Below are 25,256 nucleotides of genomic sequence, written 5' to 3'. Positions count from 1 at the left end.
ATTTACTTTCACTGGAAACCCTTCTTGTCATTACAGTCTTACATTCGATTCCAGGCGTAGTTCGATTCCAGAAGCAGAACTTGACTGGGAGTGAGAGTGACAGAGTTGTCTTCAACGTTAGTGACAATTTATTATACAATTATTACCATCATGCGTAACGTAACTTTCTTCTTATTGATTCAGGTAACATAACTGATTGCATAATACTATTTGGTTTATTATTATTATTTTTTAAAATTTAAATTAATTAAACTATTTTGTTTCTTTAATTTTTACCTTAATTTTGTAAGTATAAATCTAAGAGTATTTCTTAAAAAATATCTTATTTTAATTAAAGCTATGTGTTGCTTTTTTTTTTTGATTTTTGAAGTCTTAAAACGTTACACATACAAAGGTACGTATGGTTAACACTGCGCTCATATATTTCATTACGTGGACTGGGTGTAACACTGTGAATGTAAGAGTTGTGTTAACTGTCCGAAAAAGATAACTTTTTAAACAGTTTTCTCAAGTTAATTGATCAAGATGGAAATATTCATACTATTAAACAACTTTACACGGTTTAATAATTTTTTAAAAGTTTTACCTAACTTTAATTAAAAAAATGATATTCTGAGAAGTTAGGCGTTTAGTCACGTCTGTTTTTATAACTTTAAGCACTGAAAATTAGGTATTAATTACCGTCCTTGAATTAAAACTTATCAGAAATTAGTAGGACGTATACAAAAAAACTAATTCTGTTCATTTTTGTGTGGTATACAGTAGGCCAGTAATATTTTATTAAATCATTAAACTTTGATTTATTTTTTTAATTGAAACCAAAAATAATTTTGGTTGTTTTGAAAAATCATACTCCATTTTTTTTTTAATATGTTGGTATTTCAATCAATTATTAAACAACGGTCAATATGAATTTGTAATGGCTAACTGGTTCTAGAATTACACATTTTTTTAGTGTTTTAAAATAGATCCTTTTTATTATTTAAGGTGTGTCTACATTTATATCTGTGTCACATTCATAACACTTTTTTTACTATCTTCCTTTTCCAAGCGACGCGGTACTTTTTATCAAACCTTGTATTTCTTTTCATTTAGCCGTAAGTTTTATGAGTTATACCGTCGACCCGTACGACAGACGTGTATAATAGAAATAATAGCGTGTTTCGGATATGATACAGATACGATTGTGGATGTGTGTGAAATATCTTTTATTCAGAAAGCTATTTTTTTAAATATTTTTTTAACGGACATACAAATAAATTATTCTAATTTCTTTATAAATAATACCTTAATATTTTAATCGTTGGACTCTGATTGATGAATTCCAGTAAATTAAAAAAAAAAAAAAAACTAAAAAAGGTCAGTTTTTGATATTTGCACTATTTGTTCTGTATGAGGAAATGTATTTTTTATAACTTTTCATTTCAGCACAAAGAATAATTAGCTGTATTTGATTTTTAAATACTTTCCCTTACTTTTTCCACATCTGTTTCTATTTTTTTAAAGGTTTATTTCCTAGTAGTAATATTTTGTCCGATCTGAAATACGGTTTTGTTATTCCTTTGATTGTTTATGAATTTTTTCTCTGCGTACCCGTTATATGAACCGTAAATTCATTCAAAAATAGCAACTTTTATATAGAATATCAGGTGCGTTTCTTTTGATGTTGTACTTTCAAGCATAAGCCGTATTAAATTCAGAATTGAATCTCTTAGATCTTGATTTTTACATCTATAGAGATGTAAATGTAAAAATTCATCTATTAAAGAATACATTATGTTACTAATCTTGAATAATGTTTCGGATTCAATAGTTCGTCCTTAATTGTGCATTCAGTAGTACATCTTACAAAACAAACCCGACTTAAAATGTCATCATATACCTTTACCTAATGGCCTTATAATATGAAAATAATCATTATAAAAATATATTTTACGATTAGTGATGAATAGATTCTTTTATTCGTATTATACGTATTAAAGAAAATTTTCCTATCTTCAGAAGTTTGTTTTAAGTCGGTGTAATAATTCTACAAAATAAAAAAATATATATATAAAAAGGTATTATATTACTTTTAACATATTACAAATAACAGGTTACGATGCAAAAAAAGAGATACAACATTTTAACTATTTCAAAACAAAATAAATCATTAATAATTCGTCAAACGTTAGTGAAATTTTATTTAAATAAAAAGTTATGAACAATTCTGTAGGCCATTAAAAAATAAATCATTGTTTTTAAAAAGATTCTTTATAATATTTTATAAATTCACGTCTTAAGTTATTCTGGAAAAATCATATTTTTTCGTTTTTACTTAATCAAATTGGGCAGTTTTTTACAGGTATAAAACAATTAAATCATATTTTACACAAGTAGCTGCTTAAGATTCTGTTTTTTTTTAAATTTTCTATGACCTTTATTTTTACGTTTAAGATTTAATCAAAACAATAATGTGTTTTAAGTAGTTATTAGTAAAAAATAAAAATAAGTTCTGAGGATAACAGAAATCATTATAATGATTTCTGTAATACAATTCTGAGAATTGTAAAATGATCTACTTAAGTTCATTGCAAGATTATTTGGTATACGCCTAGCCTTGTACTAAATACATTATAATTGGTATTATAACGTCTAACAAGAATAAATGAATAGTTTGTATTAACTGCAAATAATTGGAAGTAATTATAAGTGAAGCAAGAGATAGACTTATTTAGAACGGTTACGACCTTTATATCGTTTATAGAATAATAAAATTACAAAGAATGAGGTATTTAACTACATTAGTAAGTACAGTAAGTACTTTACACAAGTTCAGCGAGTGATGCATCCTAAGGCAACTCACCCCAAAACTTAAGGAAAAATCGATTGTAATATTAATTCGTTGAATCTTTAAGCGATTCAGTTACGTGCACCGTAACCCGTACTATATAACTACATCTTCATGATTTATGATATTAATACTAGTCGTAATTAAACGGCTAGATTATCCACCCCTGGGATTGGTTTCGACAGGATGATGGTACAAGTGCAAATGTAGACGCGATTTAAGTATTTTATCTGTATATGACTAATTGTATTTTCGAAATTAACTGACAAATGCTTAAACTGTTATTTAATTTTCTTCAAATCACACAAGTTATATAATAATAGATTTCTTTAACTTCTATTAATTTACACTTTCTTTATGACATTATTTTCTGTTTAACTATATTTACACTCCTTTCCTCTTCTGCTCCACTGTTTCTTAATAACGCGCTACCGTAGTAGCTATTTAGTTCTACTCAATTTTTATTGTCCATCTTAACTCGTATTCATTTTTAAAAACCTGCTTTCTACTTTATCTTCGTTTCCTTAACTTTCGCTTTTCATTTCGGCGCTATTTTAGATTCTTTTATTTTATGATTTAATTAATCTTGCATCCATATTGAATTGTTGATCTCTAATCAACTTAGTGAAAAAAATGACTGTTGGCTAAGTAGTATTTTTTATTTTATTTACTGATTTTTCATAATAGGTTTTTTGTTACCTTTGTTATTAATTTTGCTTAATTTATTAAATATTTAATTAAAAATGGAAGTCGACTTATAAATGGACACCAGCGAATATTTCTATGAATTAATTGTCCGCCAAAATGAAGCTGTATGGTAAAGATAAACAGATAAATAATTTTTTCATATCGGTAGATAATTATTCATTACATAGATCGACATTAAGAATGTGAATTTAGGCTAAATGATAGACGAAATATTGCCCTAGCGTTACCCTAGAAGGATCAAGGGAAATCGCGGAAAAACCTTCGCCAGAAGAGCGTCACAAATACAAAAAAAATTAATAAAAAAAGATAATTATTGATTTTTAATATATAGAAAATATATAAAAATAATAAACATGAAATAATAGTACTAAAGCAAGTATACGATTATAATAAATGAAATTTTATTTTAGAAATATTATCTTGTGTACGATAGAGGATGCAGAAAATTCAGTTTTTTTAATTTTAATTGGTTTAATTTAAACGCTCATTAAAAGAATAATATTAGATCTTAAAAAAAAAATTAACTAACTATTAAAAAAGTCAATATTTATTAAAAATGGTATGAGGAACCTTTAATGTAAAAATATTGGCTGTTACGTGAAAATAGTTTCCGTTGTTATTTATTTGGTTTGGTGAGATGGATTTTTTCCGGAATATTGGCTTTTTTAAAAATAAAAGGTAACGTGTTTGAAAATTTAAACGAATATGATAAGTTAAATAATAGATTTTTTTGGTATTGGTCTACTTTAGTCAGATTTATAGGCGCAAAACAACGATTCTGCAGTTCATTTTTACATTTTAAAAAAGGAAACATATGAAGGCGCAGTAAATGTTTAATAGTGATTTTAAGCTTAGCGTTTGATAAGGATCCTTAAAGCGAACCGGAGTATTTTGATTTTTGAAGATATAATCCGTTCTATCATTAAACTAGTCATCAGAAATAGAAGATTCAAAACAAGCATTTTAAGTCGTAGATCTAATTATAGAACTACTCTAACGCTACTCTAATTATAGAACTGAAATTATTTCAAGTCGCAAAATTATTTTCTGTCCAGAGAAAGTAATAATTCAATAGTGATATCTGTTGAACTGAAATAACACAACAAAAGCTGTATTAATCATTTTTAAATGGGAATTTATATCTTATACATACCTGTCAGAACAACTACGGAATAATGCGTTTAATTTTGTTTATATATTAGTCATAGTATTTGAATATGACTTATTTTCCTGATTAATTAGAAACTATATGATTCGTAATTTATTCTAAAAGTAAAAATTAACATCCTAATACATACAATATAACTTCGAAGTTGCACAACATGAACCTAAATTCGTTTACAAAACAAATGAAATGATGGAATCAAGTATTGTTGGGTATTATTTTTTGTTTTTGTGTGAGTTTAACCGCAAATTTTCCATGGCAGCCGTTTAGTGTAATTACATATTTTCTCTATTTAATGCCAATAATTTGCCAAATTATGCAAAACAGTTATGTTGCGTATACTAAAGTAATAGTATTTTTAGTAGCCTACTAAATGTATTTCTTCTAATCGTATTATATCTATTACTTTCACCCATCAGAAAGAATTATTTTATCCGTTACAATATATAACCGTACTTGTTAAATTGTTCTTTTTACTTGCTTTTCTTTAATCTTGCATCCTTAATTTAACATACTTCCTGACGTTGCCGACTGATGAAGTGTTGCACAGTTACTAAGGTCGGGTGACAATACGATGTTCCACTATTACTTTTGCAAACATTCCCCGTACAGAGGTAAATTAAGGGTGCGAGTGTAAAAAACTGCAAAACCTGCAAAACGATTATGCTAGTATTTGGGGTCGCAGATGACAAATCCGATAGCCGTTTGACATATAAAAATGATAAAAACTTGGTACGGGAGTTTTTGTGATTTTGAATTTGGCAACATTTCGTCATCGCTCAAATTTTATAATCACAAATGATTTCTGGCGGGTTTCACTAAAAACCTTCTAAAACTTCGCTGTGCAAAAACTTCACTATTTTGTTACTTTGTATAGTAAATGTTTGATTGAAAATTTGTTCGATATTTTATGCATATATAAAAAATTTCAATATATGATGCTATCTTTTGAAATCCAAATTAACCTACTAATTAAATTAATGCAATGCATGATAATAATTTGATTAAAGTATAACCAAAAAGTATAAAGCAAGTTTTTAAAGATTTTGAAAAAGTTTTGTAATATTATTTTGTGTAATATGTGTATGAATAATGGTGTTAACTGGACTTAATTTATTAATGTAATTATTAAAAATATAACCGAATCATTTATGATAATTATTTACTCTAATGTTGATTCTATTCTTATTTTTTTAGGGTGTGTTTGTACTTACTCTAAGCAGAGTCGTCCTCTGTGAAGAAAAAAATTCATCTTCTTCACCATCGTCGCCTCCACCTCGATCATCAAAATCCTTTTCTTTACCTTCAGTATCTGATGATGCATTGGAACGTGCTATAAAAGATCAGCGTTATTTTAACAGACAGTTTGCTTGTCTCAGCGGGGAGGGACCGTGTGATCAAGTAGGACGCCGATTAAAAGGTTAGTGTGAATGTTTTATCTTCAATGCAAGTCCTAGAAAGTTCAGAAAGTATAGGAAGAATAAAAAACAGAACTTTTAATTACCTTTAAATTACCAAAACACACTATGAATATCATAATACGAAAATAACAAAATGTAGAACAAGTATGGTTACCATTACTAACATTTTTTACACCAGAACTACTTCTGCTAGGTTATATTACCACGTAATATAATTTTAACATAAAATATTGTTACATCTTTAGTAACAATATTTTTTTTTTATTCTTCAACTGAATAAAATACATTATCAGTTACAAATATTTTTAGTGATCTTCTAAATAATTTTTCATTCGTAAAATATTTTAATTATAAATTTTTAAATCGAATCGGTATGATTTAAGTCTTTTATAATAGCTTCATCTATCTGGTTTGATGTTAATGTGATTCACTCATCCTGTTGATAATGACCTTGAACATCTTTTTTAAAACTAAATCTTGATAACATTTTATGACGGTTTTGTATACGATATGTACAAAAATGCGACACAGTTAGTTGTAGGACTATTCCGTCACAATTGTAGGAAAGTCCTACAGTTGTGAATTGTCTCTTATCCACGGCTACACATACATACACAGGCAACTAAAAAAAAATGTTATCATTTTATTTAAATATAATATTTTTTCGTTTATTTAATTCAATGATTGTAACTAAAACGCATGCGCATACCGTATTTAATTCGCACGCTTGTGGCGGTACTAGCGGTGACGGTCAGCACTAACTAAAATAATATAATTTCAAAACTAACATAGAATAAATTTCGCTTGTACGGTCGGCAGACTGGTGTAGCCGCGAGGTTTATAGCTCCAGGCGAACCAAGTCAACCAGGCGTTCGAGTTTGAAACCCATCCAGACCAAGTTACTTTTTTACACGTTAAATATTATTTATTTATTTAATTCTACGTTCTTACCTGTGACGTCACAACATAGTAGTAGCTCAGAAAATTTTTGGGATGGGGGATTCGATTTTGCAAAACCTATTTTTTCAAATATTATTTTTTTTAAATTATTAACAAATATGCCTAACAAAAATTTGATCTTAATTAGGCGAAATATCGAAATACTAAGGGCGACCTTGCTCAACAGCCTCACCCCCTTGACCTTTTAAGTTGAAAATTTAATGGCATCAATATCCCATGTATAGAAGTAATCTGACCAAGTTTGGTCAAAATCGGTCCAGTAATTCGGGAGGTATAAGTTGATTTAGAGACCGACACCAAACATACCTCAAATAGTGCCTGATATTTTAGGTTGTTCTTTACTGGACTTATCATCGTTCGGTCTAGTAATTCTTCTTAAAAAATTTACACCGATATCATTTTACCACATGTCAGTTAAATATTTACCCCGTGACAAAGGTTTTTTGACTTTAACCCGTAGAAATTTACTGCTTACATCTCAATTTAGCGCATTGCTGATTTTTACTTGAACATAAAAGTGGATGTTATCTGCATATGTTTTACTATTAAATAATGAACTAATACGAAATTAATTTTAATGAATTTCAATTAAAATGAGAAATAAAATAGTACCGAAAATTAAACCACGAGACGCCTTTTTCCGTTTAAAAAACACTCAAAATTTTATCTCGTAATTTTAACTTTTAATTTTAATACACTTCGTGTTAGATACCATCTTCAAGGGATAATTTGAAGGCTAAAATTTACTTCTTTCAATGAGTATTTTATCAAGATGGGTGATCCGGATATAATATAAAGCGTATTTCGTAAATCGAGTTAAATCGATACCCTTACGGGTTCAGTGTTATAAAAAAATTGTAATATTTGATAGTAATTATGATACAGCACCGTTAATATTATGGTTTTCCATTGCATGTATTGAACATTTACTCCGAAAGTAATACAGTAACTCGTGTTTGGAAGATCAGAAAATTGGTTAAATCAGAGATAATTGCGTCTTTTCAGCGGGTTTTTTCCCCTGATTAAAACCCTGGTTCTGGCTGAAGTAATCAAGACATTCAAGACTTTTTCAGTCGGAGATCAGATAGTAAAACCAACTCGGTGTTTTTTGGCTTTGTTTAGTTTATTACTTTGTATTTTGCTGTAACTGTTTTATATCACATGATTATTTTTTAAAAATTATCTCCATTTATTAAAAATTGTATTTTCAACTGGGCTGGAATAGAACGGCATCAAATTATAAAAAATAGAGGAAAATTATACTAACATTTTTATACTTAGCATTCAACATTAGAAAAATTTCAGTTTTGATGAAAAGTATAGCAGCTTAGCTGAATTAAAGTATCTATTTTGTTTTCATGAAAGAAAAATTGTATAATTAAATTCAAAATGCCATTAAGAATCAGTTTTTAAACTCCAACCGAGATTGTAATACACAAAACTTATTCTCTTTCGATGAAGTCTAATGAGTATCAGCAGATGAAAACTCCGTATTAGATGAAATCCTTTTTATCGCCTTCTGCGGCCTAACACGAAACATCAGATTTGATATTATTTTTTCTAGATTAAATCAGTTTTGTTTTTTATCAGTTATATGTGATGCAAATGGAAAATGTAAATTAAAAATTCGATTTGAATCATAAACGATTGATAAATGACCGTATTTTAAGAATATTTACTCAACATGGATAGGTCAGTTCACTGATCTCTGGAGAAAAAATACGATACACTAAAATATTGGTACTGAAATGTGTTTGAGTAGAAGAGAGCGATTGTATTGATTTTATGTACATTGATAATTATACTACGAATATAAATTATATTTCTTATATATATATATATATATATATATATATATATATATATATATATATATATATATATATATAAAAGAAATATATAAAAATATATATATATTTTCTTAATGAGATGTAAGGGCATCGACTGCTATGATCATTTAGCTCAAATGGAAATATGCAGCGTATGAAAAATGTCATGCCTGGCCGCGGGATTCGAACCCAGGACCTCCGGGTGAAAGGCGGAGAGGCTACCACTCGCGCTACGGAGGCCGGCTATTCTTATATTATATTTTTTTGATTATGGAACTGTTTGGATTTTCAAGTGAACATAAGCACTGTTACACTTCTATTTATGAAATCAAGATTACAATAATGTGGTTAACTTTATTCCTTACAAACACATAAACACACAGAATTTCTAAATCGATTTGTTGCACAGAATGTTCTAAATTGATAGTTTTAATTTGTTTTTCAAGATGAATCGCTGTACATTTTGTAATTCAGCATTCAGTTATGCATTTATTTTTCAAAAAAATATTTATTTTTATTAAAAATGTATACTTTATAATTAATTAATTGTTTCAGTTCTTTTGTCGTGCGCTGCAAAAGGAACAAACTGTTCAGAAAATCCTAAAGAATTTAAACATATGAATACTGTGAAAAATTTTATGATTAGAAATCATCCAGAAAAATGAAAAATACTCTTAAAAAAATCCATGTTGCTGACCAGCGCAGAAATAATCAAAAAACAAAACCTCAACATAAACAAAATAACAAGATCGCCAACAAACAACCACAACAGAAAAATTATACAAATAACATAAAACATAACAAACAACACAACGGTTTAATTTGATTAATACAAATTTAATAATAGTTAATAGATTAGCGATAAGTAATTTATAAGCAATATTAATAAATAAATAATTTAATAGCAATATAATGCTGAAATATATAAATAAATCAGAAATATGAAAGTGAACCATAATGGAAACAAAAGAAAAATAGAATTCTAATTCACGCATAATAACAAAATTCAATACATGCTAATTTTGCGATTTAACATGAAAAAATTACAATTTGTAAATTGTTTAGAAATACTTAAATAGATTTATTGTAAGTAAAATAAAATATTTTAAGAATAAAGCTGATTTTCATACAACATTCAAACATATACTATACACACAATATACATACAACACTAGATCGCGCTACAAGTGTACTTAGAAGGCTAGTTGATATGTTTTCCAACTTTTTCTTTCAATATTTAGAAACACGTAAATAAATCTATTTAAGATAAAATAAAACATTTTAATACACGAGTACAATGCAAATTATTCTTTTTTACAAAATTAATGCGTAAATAACAGCCTCTTTATTGGTACTACATACTGTGAGAATTAGAAGGTTTATGATTGGATAAACAATTTTCAAACTTTAAAGGATGACATAATAAAGAGTGTACATTGCTACAGTTACTGTCGTATGTTTCAACCTGAAGAATTCATACTTTTATCATGCTTTATTGTTAGAAAGTGCTACAAGATTTAGTTCTCAGAATTATACATAATGTATACGTGCTCATAATTTTATACATAAGTTAGCCGGTATTTCCAGCATTTTATAAAATGGTACAGGAAATAAAATAGGTGAAAGTTAATCTTCATGTAATCAGTTGTGTTATTAGAAGTTAATAAAAATTATATTTATTTCGTTATCGTGTAGATGTAGAGGTATTTCCAACGTCCTTAATAATATAATTGACATTTCGACATTATAGAAAATTTTCTATAAGTTTCTTGAGATTTTTTGATTGTAATGACTTTTACCTGTGTGATGTTAATCTAGTATGGTCAACAATGGAATTCGGAAGTACAGTTGCAAAAGCAGACAGAGCTGTCAACACGCGTATGTGTGTGTGTGACACAGACACGCTATTGATGTTGTATTTGTACGCTCATAGTGTCTAAAAAGATTTACTTTTTCACTAACTATTTACGGATTTATTATTTTTCATCCCTGTGACTTCACAATTATTTTTCCTTGTTGTATCAGAATTAGAAAATAATGGATACCTTATTTTCACCACACTTCCCATAGTAACTATAGATCAACATAAAACGTAAAGAAATGTTTTGTCATTGTTTACAAAATGAACTTAATTATTTTGTAAACGGAAAACTTTAAGTTTGGGCATAATTCAAGAATCGAATTCCACACAGATGATGTTATAGGTAAAACCGGTTTGTTAAAAATGAAGTGTTGTATTACTTACAGAACAGCTCTCTTCGGTAATTTCTCTAATAACTGGTAACCTAGTGATAATTTGTTTTATTTATATTTGCTGGTTTATAAATAAGTGCTTACATAATAATTGTATCGAGATAAATGTTATTCCACTGAAGTAACGTTGTATTGGTAGAAGGTATTTCATAATAACGTGATAATGAGATCATATTTATAAAATATTGTGTGTTTAAACAATTGCCAAATTCTGTAAAATTAATTTTTGCACAATTTTTATAAATATTTCAATAAATAATAAGAAGCAAATGCGAATAATATCGAATGCAGACAATGTGTAGAACACGAAAGTCTCAATATATCCCAGAATATTGGTGCTTATTATTTCTGATAAGAAATACTAATTAATGGCATTATTTAGAAGAAATAATTTTTATAATAATAATAATAATAATACGATAAATATTTTTTATCTGTATTTCCCACAACGGAGCTAAATTAAAAAACTCAAAATACTTTTTCATACCAGAGCGATCGTAAAATATTTCTTCAGGTTACAATTTATGATCTTTAAAGCATCTAGGATCTATTCAGGCTGATTATCATGCTGATAACGAATTTAAAAGAACTATTTTAATTTTAAACTCGATCCTAATTTTAGAATTTATAAAATAATTCGTTTCCTGCCATTCTTTGGACAAAATTAAATATTTCTACCTATCAAAATCCCGAAATTTCTCACCGGTTATTTAGATCCTTTCCTTCTAAATATTAAAAGATCCGTATTACACTGTTACAAGTTAATAACTACGTATTTTTGGATGAAGAATAAAAAATACACAATATTGCAGTAAAACTCTTTTTAGAATAGAAAAATCTCTGAGACAAAAAATTACTTTTTTCGATGTTTATCTTCGATTACTTAGAATAATTTAGTTTGGTAAATAAAAAAAAAAAAACCTGTTAATATAATAGAATTTACGTAAGTATCTTGTAAATATATACTTACAAAACGATTTTTTATTTTGCTTATATGCAACAACCTTATTTTATATTTAATGTTGAGATGTCTTATTTTATTTCAACCCTCACAGACGACACCATATAGTTTATACATCCCTATGAAATAGAAAACGCTGCTACAAGAGTACTACGCGTTTTGTTGATAGTACTATGAAAATCATTGATGGAAACATACTTTAATTTTTTTACAAGTTATTAGTTTATTTTTTATATAAACTTATTCTATATGTTTATGAAATTGTCTTCGATAACGACTTAATTGAATAATAAACGACTTATTTATAGGAAACATTTATTAAGCATTATTCAGTTTTATTAAATAAAATAAAAATAATAAATTTTTGAAATCATTATGGAATGCACGGTGAACGCAATTTTTTTGTATTTATTACCCGGTATATAATTACAGTCATGTAAGCAGTTATTTTAAATTGATCTAGCAGGAATCAGAAATCCTAGCTTTTTTGTTTTTTAAAAGAAAAGCTGAAAACTTTATAAACATTTATTTTTTATGGTTTGCTGTCATCGAGTCTCAAACGGTTTCATGAATTAATTTTCTAGATTCTTCATTACACGTTTTAACAAACACATTGCAGTATTTTAGTTAATTAAATCAAACAGTGAAACAATATGGTCACTCTGCTAATTAAAACAATACTATATAAAGAGAAGTTTGATGGCTAACATTAAAGTCTTTATGAATTCTTACCTTGCAGCTGATGTAGTATATATACATTTTATCTGTAAGTAATTTGTTTATGTGATATCCATTGATACTCTATTGTTTATGTAATTTTTATTTTTAGTAATGTAATTAATAGTTATCAATTTTTTTTAATAACAAAAAATATAAATGGAAATTATGAAATATAATTTTCAAATAAAACAGTAATATTATGATACACTAAAATAATATTATATTATTATGAAACACTAATAATAAGTTGTAACACTTATAAGTACTAATAAGTTAAACACTAGTAATAGTAGTATTCAACAATTAAATAAAAAATTATTCTTCGAGAAAAAGTAATTCTCCTTGTAACATAACTCTTCTGTTACTAATTTGAATGTAATAAAAATTACTTGACCTGTGTTTTATCTAATTTCTTTCTAACGTATCATTTATTCAGTACGTTATTCTAAGCTACTGTGAAATAAGAGAAAGTGTTACGACAAGCATATTTTACGATGCATTGGCAACTTTTCAAGTATTGAGGACATTTCTACAGTTCAAGGTCAGCGATTGTGGCGGAAAACTTACGCATAATCTACTATTACTATATTTTATAAGCGTAAACAATTTAACTATGTGAATAATTTATTAAAAAAAAGGTATTTTAAAAGCTTTTGCAATGTTACTTGAATCAGTATTACGTTTAACTCTTTTTACCTAATTAATTAAAAAGTATAAGAAGTTGGTTTCAATTTGTTTCAAAACATAATGGATTTTTTATATGGCATTTTAAAAATATTCATATTTAATAAATTATCAAAATATTATTAAAGTAGAAAGTTTGTTATTATAATTAAAATAAATATGAAAATTATAATAAAAAGTAACAGAATATTACTTCGTTTGAAGTAAATAGATAAATAAGTAGGTTTCTCGATTCCTCACCTGTCCGTGATGGCCATTTTTTTTAGATAAATGCAGTACTTTTTAAAATCTTTTTATGTGTTTCAACCTTTGACAAATATATTTCTATCATGAATAAACTAATTATAATGATTATAATACTTTTAAATACTTGCTACTTTATAATACGTTTCAATACTTGCTGGTGATTAACCTGAAAAAAATAATGATGTAAGCGATTTCGAAAATAGGGAGGGCTGAAATTTAAAAATTTATAAAAACGCTTATTTTGGTAAATTCTGAAAAGGTTTTGAAACAATGTTAAAGGTCCAGTGCTAAATTATAAATAACTAACAAAATCGGCTGTCCGGGCTAAAGGTATCCAAAAGTAACATCCCAACCCCGTAGGGGAAGACACCCGCCTTGTGACGCTTCCGGTCGCGCCCCCCCCCCCGTTCATAATCTTGATCCAAAAGTAATAGCTTATATTAAGAGAACCAGTCAATATAATTTAATAATTTTTTTTTAATAAATACAGCAATTCTACCAAGTTTTAATGAAGGTTAACCCAGTTCATTGTTCAATTTATGCACCTTTTGTGGCTCGGCAGACGTCTAGACGATAATCTAACTCTTGTCAAGTATCTGCGGCGTTATTAGACCAAAAGCTTCAACAATTCTTTGTTTTAAATCGTACAAATTTCGAACTTTTCTCTGGTATACACAACTTCTAATAAATCCCCAAGAAAACAAATTCATAGGAATGATATCTGGAGTTCTAGATGACAGTCGGTTGTACCTCCTCGTCCGATCGAATATCCGGGGAAACTGTTGTTCAACAACACGGTAATATCTTGATGAAAGTCTGCAGTTTTCTCACGAAAACTGAAGCCTGCAGGAATCTGAGGAACAGCAAATTTCTCAAGCACGTCGAAATATGTTTTTTCTAAACTATCACATGGACTCCGTGAAAATAAAAAATAGACCGATGCCACCATTTTTGTGCATTTCTCACCAGCCGTTGACTTTCAGTATGTCCCTTTCATTTTCTATTACTGTATGAGGGTTTTCAGTACCCAGATTCGACAAATGTGTCTGTTAACTTTTCCGCACGTATTAAAGGTTGCCTCATCACTTAATAACAAATAATCAAGACAATTAGGATCGATTTCGACACGATACATTACCTCTGCAGTAAACTGATATTGTAGGCGGCGATCATTTGGTTTAACGTGATGCAGTTTGTAACTTGTACGCTTGCAAGCGGAGTCGCTAATGAACAATGTGGAGAACGGTGAAACGAGAAATTTGAAGTTCGTAACTAGCCCGTCAAATTGATTTACTTGGATTGGCAGTGAAGGCATCGCGTACACGATTCACAGTCTCGTCACTAACTGAAATCTTTGGATGTTTTCAGTTTGTGAAACCAAGCTTCTTGTCTCTCTTAAAGTGTACGAGTTAACTTGGATGCAGGAGGATCCGATATTCTATTCAGTTCACACACGCCCATGAACACGGGTAACTGATTGAAATTACGCTAACCAAATCACGCACTGAACCTTCGTTGTGGGTCCACATCTCGACTGACTGAAATTGTAGTGCGAATCGGCTTGCCTGCTCGTACGTATTCCGCTGACCTTGTGAATATTCAGAACAAATCTTGGTGCCATTTCATATCGATTTAGCCTACGTTTAAGAGATTACCACGAGTAGTTTTGCAAATGTAGATCATTACTTTTGAATATCTTTAGCCCAGACACCATTTAGAGATTTTTTTCTAAGGGTATTAAATTCTTCTAGTTGAATAATCTATTCATCTGTAGAAGTTCTCAATCAGATTAATTTGAAGATTTCTCGTATACATTAACTGTTGTTTAGAAATAAATCACAATCATGAGTCCATTGAGAAACCTACAAATCAATCGCCCACAAACACGGGTAGGCGACTATTCAACCGAATCAAAATGAGGAGGTTCTTGATTATACAAAGTGTTATCACAAAGTTTTCCTGGGACTTTCATAACCTATTCTACATGCAAAAATAATGGAAAAAGTTCACATAAACATATATCATAAGATGCTTCGTTTGCTAGTTATGGCTAGTGAAAGACTTCCTCGGATTTCAGCCACCCCGGTGAAATGAGGTCGTACTGAAATTTTTAGGACGTTAATTAAGAGGCAGAATTAATTATTTCTTATCGCTTTTGACCTGAAAATCGAATTCAATAAGTCCCAGAACCTTATCTGCAGTAGCTTTTGAGAAATCTGGGGTAAAGATCAATAAATTGGGGTAAAAAACCCTTTCTTTATATTTGACATACAATAACATTGTTAAACGGGTAATAAATATATAAAGCATTTAAAAAAATTTTTTAGACAATTTAATTTTGAAGAAAATGATATGAAACAAGTTGAATAAAACAGTGAAAGATTAGAAAAATTAGAATTTTATTTAGAAACAGTACTACATTCGTCAGAAAAGTATATATTTAATGTAAACAAAAACCAAATTCCTTTTCGATGTCCTGAAAAATTTGTAAAAACAAAATTTAATGTTAAAAATCTGTGTTAAAAAATAAAAAATTTTACTGAACAGTAATTTTAAAATAAAAATAAATAAATAAAAATTACTTATACTTATTACGCATATTGTTTCATGCGTAGTATTTTTCTTCATCCTTCTTACTAACATATTAATTATTCCTTATGTAAGTCTAACTAGCTGTAAATCTGTTTCGTATGACAGTCGATTGTGCGCTGGTTAATGTTCACGTGAATTTTTGTATAATCTTGATATTATATTTACTTACACTATTACCTTCTTGAAAGAAGTGTTAAGTGAAAGTATAAGTGGGACTTCCCTGGAACACGGGAATTCCCAGAATCCTTTTTACGCGACAAAAAAAGAAGAAAACAGCTACTGCATTATGTTACAAGTGAAAGAATAATAAAGAATGCCAACAAAAGCATTCTACTCAATGAACAGCAATAAATTACCTGTAGTTAACCATCTACAGTATTTCAATAAACTTGCATGAATCACTGCGTTTCATAACAAAAGCATTATTAAAATGAGTTTTTAGAATGCGTCTTTTATTTCTGAGTTATAAAGACTGGCGTTGGGTCAAAGTAGTACCGACGTATATGTTTGTATATGAACAATATTCAAAATTTCGTAAATTATTTTCAAGTCTCCTCAAATCAAGTTTGTGTACAAAATGACAAAAGACGTTAAATTCCAGGAAAAAAGAGCTATTAAGATAGATTATAAAATGTTATATATATGTTAATAATAATTTTAGGTACTTTAAAATGTATTTGTTAATTACTTATTTTTGATGTTGCCTTGATCAAAATAAATTATGTATTTGTCTTGTTTTAGCTGTCGTCCCGCTGGTGGTAAGAGGTCTTGGTTGCCCAAAATGCACTGCTAAAGAAGAAGAGCAAATGAAGAAAGTAGTGTTGTATGTACAAAGAAATTACCCTGATAAATGGCAAAAATTAATTAGAAAGTACGGAAGTCGCTGAAGAAATTATGATTCAAAATTCTTTACAAATCTAATACAAAATTTTATTTCCATTTCGAAATGGGGCAAAACTAATCTCTACATCATATAAATAATTACACCTAGCACAGTGATCATTGCCTTTAGTAGTAGACTCACGTAATGAGTCACAAACAGCTCCAACATAATTACAATCTTTACATCTCATAGTAGATATTGTATTTATATTTTCACTTAACTTTTCTGTCATACGTTTTGGATTTTTAACAATTATATTTAAAGATTTCAAAAATCAAATAACAAAATTTTAGATTTAATTTACTAAGCATTTGGCACCGTTGGTATTAATTAATTAATACAATTGTATAATTTAAGTTTCCACTTAACAACAATTTATATATTATCTTATTTTACAATTTATACATAATATATTTATCATAAATTGTTGGTAAATGGAAACTTAAATTATACAACAAAATTTTAGTTTGGCCAATTTTTTTGTAGCTACGGTAACAAAATTTAGACATTCTGCTCACCTTTACTAATCTTTATATCAAGTTTGTTTGAAATCTTTTAAAACCATTAAATTGCATCTGGCTTTCTATCTTTCTTATGGAATGTAAACGTAAATTTCTATGTTTACATAAATCCAACGCGGTAATTTTTTTCTACTGATTTGTTATGTACTGGAGTAGTGAATTTAATTACAGAGATAATCTAATACCAAATAACATATTTAATGTTTCAGAACACGTACCTTACCGATTTGTTAAAGGCTATAAGAATTTATTAAGGCCTAAAGAATGTACTTGTATATTTTAACTACATTCAAAATAATTAAAGGATAAAATAATAAAATATTTGCTGTAAATAGTACTGTTACAATATTTTTAACATATGTTAATGATTTTCCCAGTTTTCTGCACGTTACTTTATGTTGATTTGTTTATTTTTTAAAAATAAAATGTTATTTTAAAAACTAATTGAAATGTTTCATAGATATCTAAATAAATTATTTTTGAAACAGTTATTAAGTACTAATAATTATTTTCTGCGCCCGTTAGTTATTATTTTGTCTCCAATGATTTACCTCATATTATTATGATTTAAACAAAAACTTAGGTCGTTAAATGATTTTTATTTTTTTAAAATTTTAATTAGAATAAAAATCTTCCTTATCTCATATTTTGTAAAAAAAAAGAAAAACGATATTAATGCTGGAACGTTTTGTGAGGATATTGTCAATAATTTTTATGAATGCAATTGTATAATATTTGAATATGAATATAAATTGTGTAAAAGTTATTTTCAAGTTTCACAACCTTCTTTCTAGGTCTTTAAATTCTTCCAAAAACCAGTAATCCAAACAGGGTAAGCAAACAGTCTTCACTAAAGTGAAGAGTATAAAAAACTCTTCATACCTAATTGAATGAGATTGTCATTAAAAAAAAATTATTTGAAATAAATTTTCTGTTTTTTAATTTTTTTTAAATTTTGTGTACTTTTAATACTAAATTTTCTAAATTTAGAAATTTAGAATTTAGATAAACGGTTTTATCTAAATTTTCTTCAAAATGTTGAGACGCTCTACAAATAAGTGTATTTTATTTAAATATAGATGTAATGTACTAATCTTTTCTTTAATTTTATAATGTTTTAGACCCTTTTATGTACATTCTGTTTTTTGTTCGTAAGATGATTTAAACATTTTATCCCGTCCGACGACTTGTTTAAACTGAAAACAGGACCCTAAGCGAGTTAGATGTGCTATGTTAAATAAGTAATTGTTTTAATGGAATGCAGTTATAAAAAAATGTAAACAAAATTTCATTATCGGTAAAATTTTCTTTGAAATGAAAAATTTCATTTTTTTTTAATTATTGCTACCGGCGAAATCGAAGGAGATGGACATGTAGTGGAGGTTAGACGGTTTTGTTTTTTCTTCCTGGAAATCGTTAGAATGTTCGAGTACGTGCGAGCAAATTTTCGGTTAAACGGAAATCTAAAGAAATCAGGGTATCGGATACTTCTAAAAACATAGTCTTTTTAAGCTAAGATATAATACTTTAAATTTCTATAAATATTATAAAACTATGGGCTTTAGAAAACATCCGGGATGTTTAGATCATTTTCAGTTGTTTCCAATTCGTTCCCGTTAAAGCCCATGAGGGCTATGACCCTTGGGGGGGGGGGGGCGACCGGAAGCGTCACAAGATGGGTATTCTTTAACTACAGGGTTGGGACGTTTCCAATTCGTAATGTAGCTGATGTAGCCGAACGGATTAAGGCGATTGTTTCCAATTCGTCGTGGTGCATTCACAAAGAGGTTTAATGTGCTACCATGGTAACCAGCGTTTGCACATACACTTTTGTTTATTTCGGGCTTTCACGTAGAAAAATTGATACAAGTGACTACTTTTGGTTTAGAGCTAACGGTAATTTGCGTTCAATAAGGCAACAAATAATAACCGTCGTTTATTATTATTATTTTATAAATAATAAACGCATTAATATTGTGCAGTTGCTGATCAGCAACGGATACACGGTGTTTGCACGTTTGAACGGATTTCTCTGTAAACGGATTTAATTGAACTAATGAATAACATTACTTAAAGCTTTTCAGCACCGACATCGGCAGCCGACACTGGAAACCAGTTCAAAATATTTTTAAGCAAATGAATTGGGTAAACGCAGAAGTTTAACCAATAAGAAATGCAAATTATGGGTATTCCTTGTCACACTTTTAAAATTCTAAATCTCGATGGGTGTATTATAAAATATCAACATAAAATAAAATTACACTTAACCACTTAGAGTCTTTCTGTTTAAAGTTTACTTTATCTTAAAATTAGTGATGACATCTTAGCCGTATTTTTAGTCATTAGATAAAAAACCTTTTAGCCTACACATAACTGCTCTTATTTCAAGAGAATAGTTTTGTATTTAAGAGGCTAGCTCACAAAAATAGATTAGATTCAACCTATCTTGTGGAGGAAGATTAACTGTAAAGAAATATAAAAAAAGCGTAGAGCAGAAACAGTTTTGGACGAACTAATGTCAAATATATACCTAATGATCGTTTGTTGCATATGTAATAAACATGTTAGTATTTTCTAAATGAGTAATTCTTAAGTATCCATTAGTTAGTTCTTATACAAAAACATTATTTTCTTTCTTTCTGAGCGCATCATTCCTCTATAATACCAAAAGTGCGAGTTTACTACATGCTACTGAAGTATAGGTTTCTGAAATTTGTATTTTATAATCTTAAGAAGTGGTTGTTTTAATTATTTTGTTTGTCTTCTATATAAGTTGTTCCGTTGATAAGTTATTTTCCTTGAAAACATATTGCTATCCGATTAAAAATGTAGCATAATTTTAGGATAAGTATCTTGAAAATAGACGGTCGTATTTCATAAAGTATAGATACAATTTTAGTCTGTTGAATGTTACGTTCGTTTATTGTTTTTAAAAATGTCCCATACACTTTATTTGAGTGAGAGTTTTTCGTATATTCAAAAATATCTTGTTTTCAGAGCGCGGATCCAAAGGTCTTATTTCATCTGAACGTAACTAACGAAACTTACAACATAATGTTTTAAAATTTTTGTTAATTATTCTTGTAGTGTGGGCCTGTCAAATCTGAAATTATTTATCTGTATAGTTTTCCATGTTTTACGCTTTATACGTAGTAGTTATTTACACAACCGTAATTCGTGGAGACGTAGTCAGGCAGTTGGGTTTGCTACGAATTTGATGTTAAAAATTATCTATTAATTCAAATTCAGGAGTTCTAATTTAAATGTTAAAATAATATTATTATAATCAAATATTTTATTACTTTTTTAAATTAATTATTACGAGAGGACTTTGGGGGAAAAAGGTCAACGTTGTCAGATTTCTTCGGACACAACTTTTATACCTATGAACAACTGATTCACACACTCTTTCTCATTCACTCTCAATCATTGAATCATATTAAATAGAAACAACAAAAAAATACGTGCTTAATGTTTACAATTTGCAATTATAATATAATTACAAATTTTGTACGCATCATATTCTGAAATTATCTTTTTTCTTATAAATAACTTATAAACAACTATAGGTAACAACACTAAAAATATAACACATATCAGACCTTGTTAACCTGTTATAATAATTTGAATTTATTTATACGAATTAATTTATTCTGACATCCTTCGTCAGTGGCATATTCGTGTGCGTGCCCTGGTGGTTGGCTCTTATCTCAACTTCGTTTCCTTCACAACTACAGGTCGTGTTTCCCCCTCCTGCACTTTTCCCCTTTCGTCGTTCTAGGTCAAGTGCGTCGCAGCTGCGTGGTATCCGAAATGTTATTGCTTGTGGCTACATCGAGTACACTAACATTTTCGGTTTCTGTTCTCCTATATCCGGTTCGGTTTACCTTGGGCCACCCAGTATGAAATTCATCGCACTGAAAGAGCCTGGCACAGGTTCGAGCATCCTTCTTAATCTCTGAACAACATATCTTATATTTACACACTTCGCAATTATAATATTTCTTAAAATTCGGTAATTTCATCAATCTATCAAGCATTTCTTTTTAATTTACGGTTTTCAATATATAACGCTCCGTTGTCTAGATTTAGACTAAGAAATATTTCTCTCTTCCTGCAATAAAATTCTAATCATTCTTTCCTACAAAAACGTTTTTTCTCACAAAACCGATTGCAGTACCAAATAAGCCGGTTGTTGTACAGTTGTCAGAGAGTTAAAAATTTTTAATTTTAGCAATAGTACAATTCATTAAAATTATTAAAAGGCTAGAAATAAATATAAATAACATTTATCTATTCCATTCATTGTTTTATACATAAATAAAATCGCGTAATACTAGTACATAAATTAGTTTTATCAATTAACCAATTAAATTATAATATCATTTGAAATACCAATAATAATAAATATTACTTGAATAAATAATACTTACTTATCGTCGTTGAATGCCAGAGGTACTATTGTTTACTCAGTTCAATTATAAACAAGTAAATGATATGGTCAAGTTATTACACATGTATTATCTTGATTAAGATTTGGTATGTTTATACAACGTATAACTGTATGCGTATTTTTATATTACTTATGATTATTTTGCAGCAATAAAGGAGTACTTGAATAACAATCTAACTGTGTAACTAATTCTAAATTAAAAACGAAATGTTTTATACATATTAAAATAACAAATTCAAATGCAATTATAATATATAATTTGTAGTAATAGATAATCAGATATTTTGTGTTTCATTTATGCAAGTACATAAAATACAGAAATGTAAAGCAATACGATGATAACTACACAACAATAAGAATAACTTTAACAGTAAACAGTTTAGGTAAGCCCAGTTGGAGAACGTATTACAGCCATTTTATATTATTAGTTATTCTGTTTCGATTTATTATATTAGAGGCATTCTATTTATAGGTTTTATTCTATTTCTTAAATTAAAATACTTGGTATTTTTCATTTTATTAAAACTCGAACGAATCCACATAGAGATAAATAGAAAAATAATATCGAGTGGTAAAAACAATAGAAAAGCAACTAGCTATTTTTCCAATCTTCAGTAACATCCCCTTGCTAATTTTTGAGCCCGGTAACAGATGTGTGATGTCATACATTCCACACAGATCGAAATACAACGGTTGTACTATTCATTTAAAAAAAACAACATTCAGATCGTTATAGGTAACCATATTATTTCTTCCTGAACATTTCTGTGTCTTGTCTTAAGTATTTAATTTTTTTTTAATAGTTTTTACCGACTTTTCAAAGAAAAGTAGGGTATTATCCCTCCTGCACTTTTCCCCTCTCGACCAATCTGGAACGAAAACGAATTTTCTTTACGTTTTAAGATATGAGGAGTATGAAAATACCATTTACTTAAATTGTGGTTCCTTATATATTTATTTATGTAATAGGCCTATGTAAAAATATTTTTTATCTCGAAAATCTCCAAAAGTATTTAATCAATTTCATTGAGATTTATTTGTAGCAGTGTATCTTCTTTATTTTTCTGTTTAGCCTGCGGAACCACCGTGAGGTATTACTTCAGAGGATTAATGAGGTTGATATGTATGAATGTAAATGAAGTGTAGTCTTGTACAATCTCAGGTCGATCATTCTTGAAATGTGTGGTTAATTGAAACCCAACCACCAAAGAACACCGGTATCCACGATGTAGTATTGAAATCGTATTAAAGTAACTGACTGTAGTAGTGTATCTGAAGTAGTTCATGCGAAAATTTTATGAATATTGGTTGAGTCGTTTTGGTCAATTTAAGGCAGCGTTTCTCAACCTTTCAGTATTTTTGACCCAATTTTCAACCATAATTTTCATCGCGCCCCCCTCTCATACAATATTAATGTATTTTGATGCTTCAGCTACACTGCGAGCGTAATTACAAATCTTACAAATTACCACGAATAAGTAAATTTATTGATATTTAGCAAAACCGATTCGCTGGCATTGACAAAACCAGAATCGATGCCTCTCTATTGCTCTCTGGCTTACTTCCACCATATCGAACGTTCTTGCAGCTTCGCGATTTTGTTGATCAAAGGGTTTTTGTTGTAAAATTTTAGTTTAGAATGTGTTGATACTATTTCAAAAGGAAACAAAATAAAATAATGAAAGTCGGTCTTCTTGCGCAGACTTGAACAAGAATTTATTTAATTATTATGTTTCAAGATTAAAATATAAAACATTCTAAAGTTTAGAAAATTTAGATTTGTGAAGTGTTTTTTACGCTTGCAAATATAAACTTAAACCGATTAATCTGCTACTTACACATTCAACAATTTAATAATGTAATTTTTAAAATTATTTTTATTATTGTTATAACATTTCTGGTTTAAAAAAAACTTTAATTTACACCGCGTTTTCAGTGACTAATCAGAAAAAATAAATAAACGTACGATTTTATAAAAACAAAAATTAAATTATTAAGAAAGAAGACTGATCATGTTATCTTTCTTACCTCAATCAAATGGTCGGGTCGATTCCGAGTCTGTTCCGGAATGTTCATCATTGTCATGATCGCTGTTGTCATTACTGTTACATTTAATGACGAAACTATCAAGAAGTCTGATGTAATTCCATATCTTTACCATTAGATATCCTCTGTTTTTTATTACATGACTTTCTTAATCGATCCAGCCATCAGCTGTTACGGATTCAAGTGCCATTTTAGTAAGTTGCATAATTGTGTCCGATGGCTTTTTCTTTCTTTTTCCTGTTTAGTCTCCGGTAATTACCTTTCAGATAATACTTCAGGGGATGAATGAGGATGATATGTATGAGTGTAAATGAAAAGTGGTCTTGTACAGTTTCAGTTCTTTGATGTGGATTAATTGAAACCCAACCATCAAAGAACACCGGTATCCACGATCTAGTATTCAAATTCATGTAAAAATAACTGACTTTACTAGGACGAACGCTGGAACTCTCGACTTCCAAATCAACCGATTTGGGAATACGCGTTCACCACTAGACCAACCTGGTGGGTTGTATCCGATGGCTAACCGTTACGTTATTAACTAATATTATACGTTTCATTTTAGCCTAGGGTAATTTAATTAAATTTAAATCTCACATGTATGGCAACAATCGAATACTTACATGACCAGAAACTTTTAAAAGAATCAATTTAAACAACATGAAGATCTCAGAAAATCTCTTGGTTTACGTGCTTCTATGAGACAGTATTTTTTCATTGCTTCATCGCATGCGTCGCCTTTTCTAGGTTGTTTTTTTTTACCAAATGTTTAGAAGGCACCTTTCCAGCTTATATAAAATGATAAAAAGCGTTGTCAAGTTCAATAGCTGACTTTTGGCAAATTTTTCACAAGTTTTTTTCATACCCCATTTTTCAGGATTGATGCTATTCAGTTGGTAGTCGAAACGGCTTTGAAAATAAGCTTGGCACTTCAAATGAATTTGTTTTTGCTCTCAGAATGCAGTATTATTAGTTTGTTCGATC

At 28.8% G+C, this 25,256-nt stretch overlaps 1 protein-coding gene across 1 annotated transcript; it reads left to right on the top strand.

Annotated features, from left to right (window-relative positions):
• Positions 1-85: 85 nt before the first annotated feature.
• On the top strand, positions 86-18,263 carry LOC142318112 (ejaculatory bulb-specific protein 3-like). Its single transcript, XM_075354647.1, has 3 exons — positions 86-183; positions 5,901-6,123; positions 17,111-18,263. Exons 1-3 carry the CDS (start codon positions 151-153, stop codon positions 17,254-17,256), a joined length of 402 nt encoding a protein of 133 aa, XP_075210762.1. The 5' UTR covers positions 86-150; the 3' UTR covers positions 17,257-18,263.
• Positions 18,264-25,256: the final 6,993 nt, after the last annotated feature.

This window comes from Lycorma delicatula, chromosome 1, assembly GCF_047948215.1.
Source record: "Lycorma delicatula isolate Av1 chromosome 1, ASM4794821v1, whole genome shotgun sequence".
NCBI lineage: Eukaryota > Metazoa > Arthropoda > Insecta > Hemiptera > Fulgoridae > Lycorma > Lycorma delicatula.
Note: the sequence above shows the minus strand (reverse complement) of the source record. Positions and strands in the feature narration are given on the sequence as shown.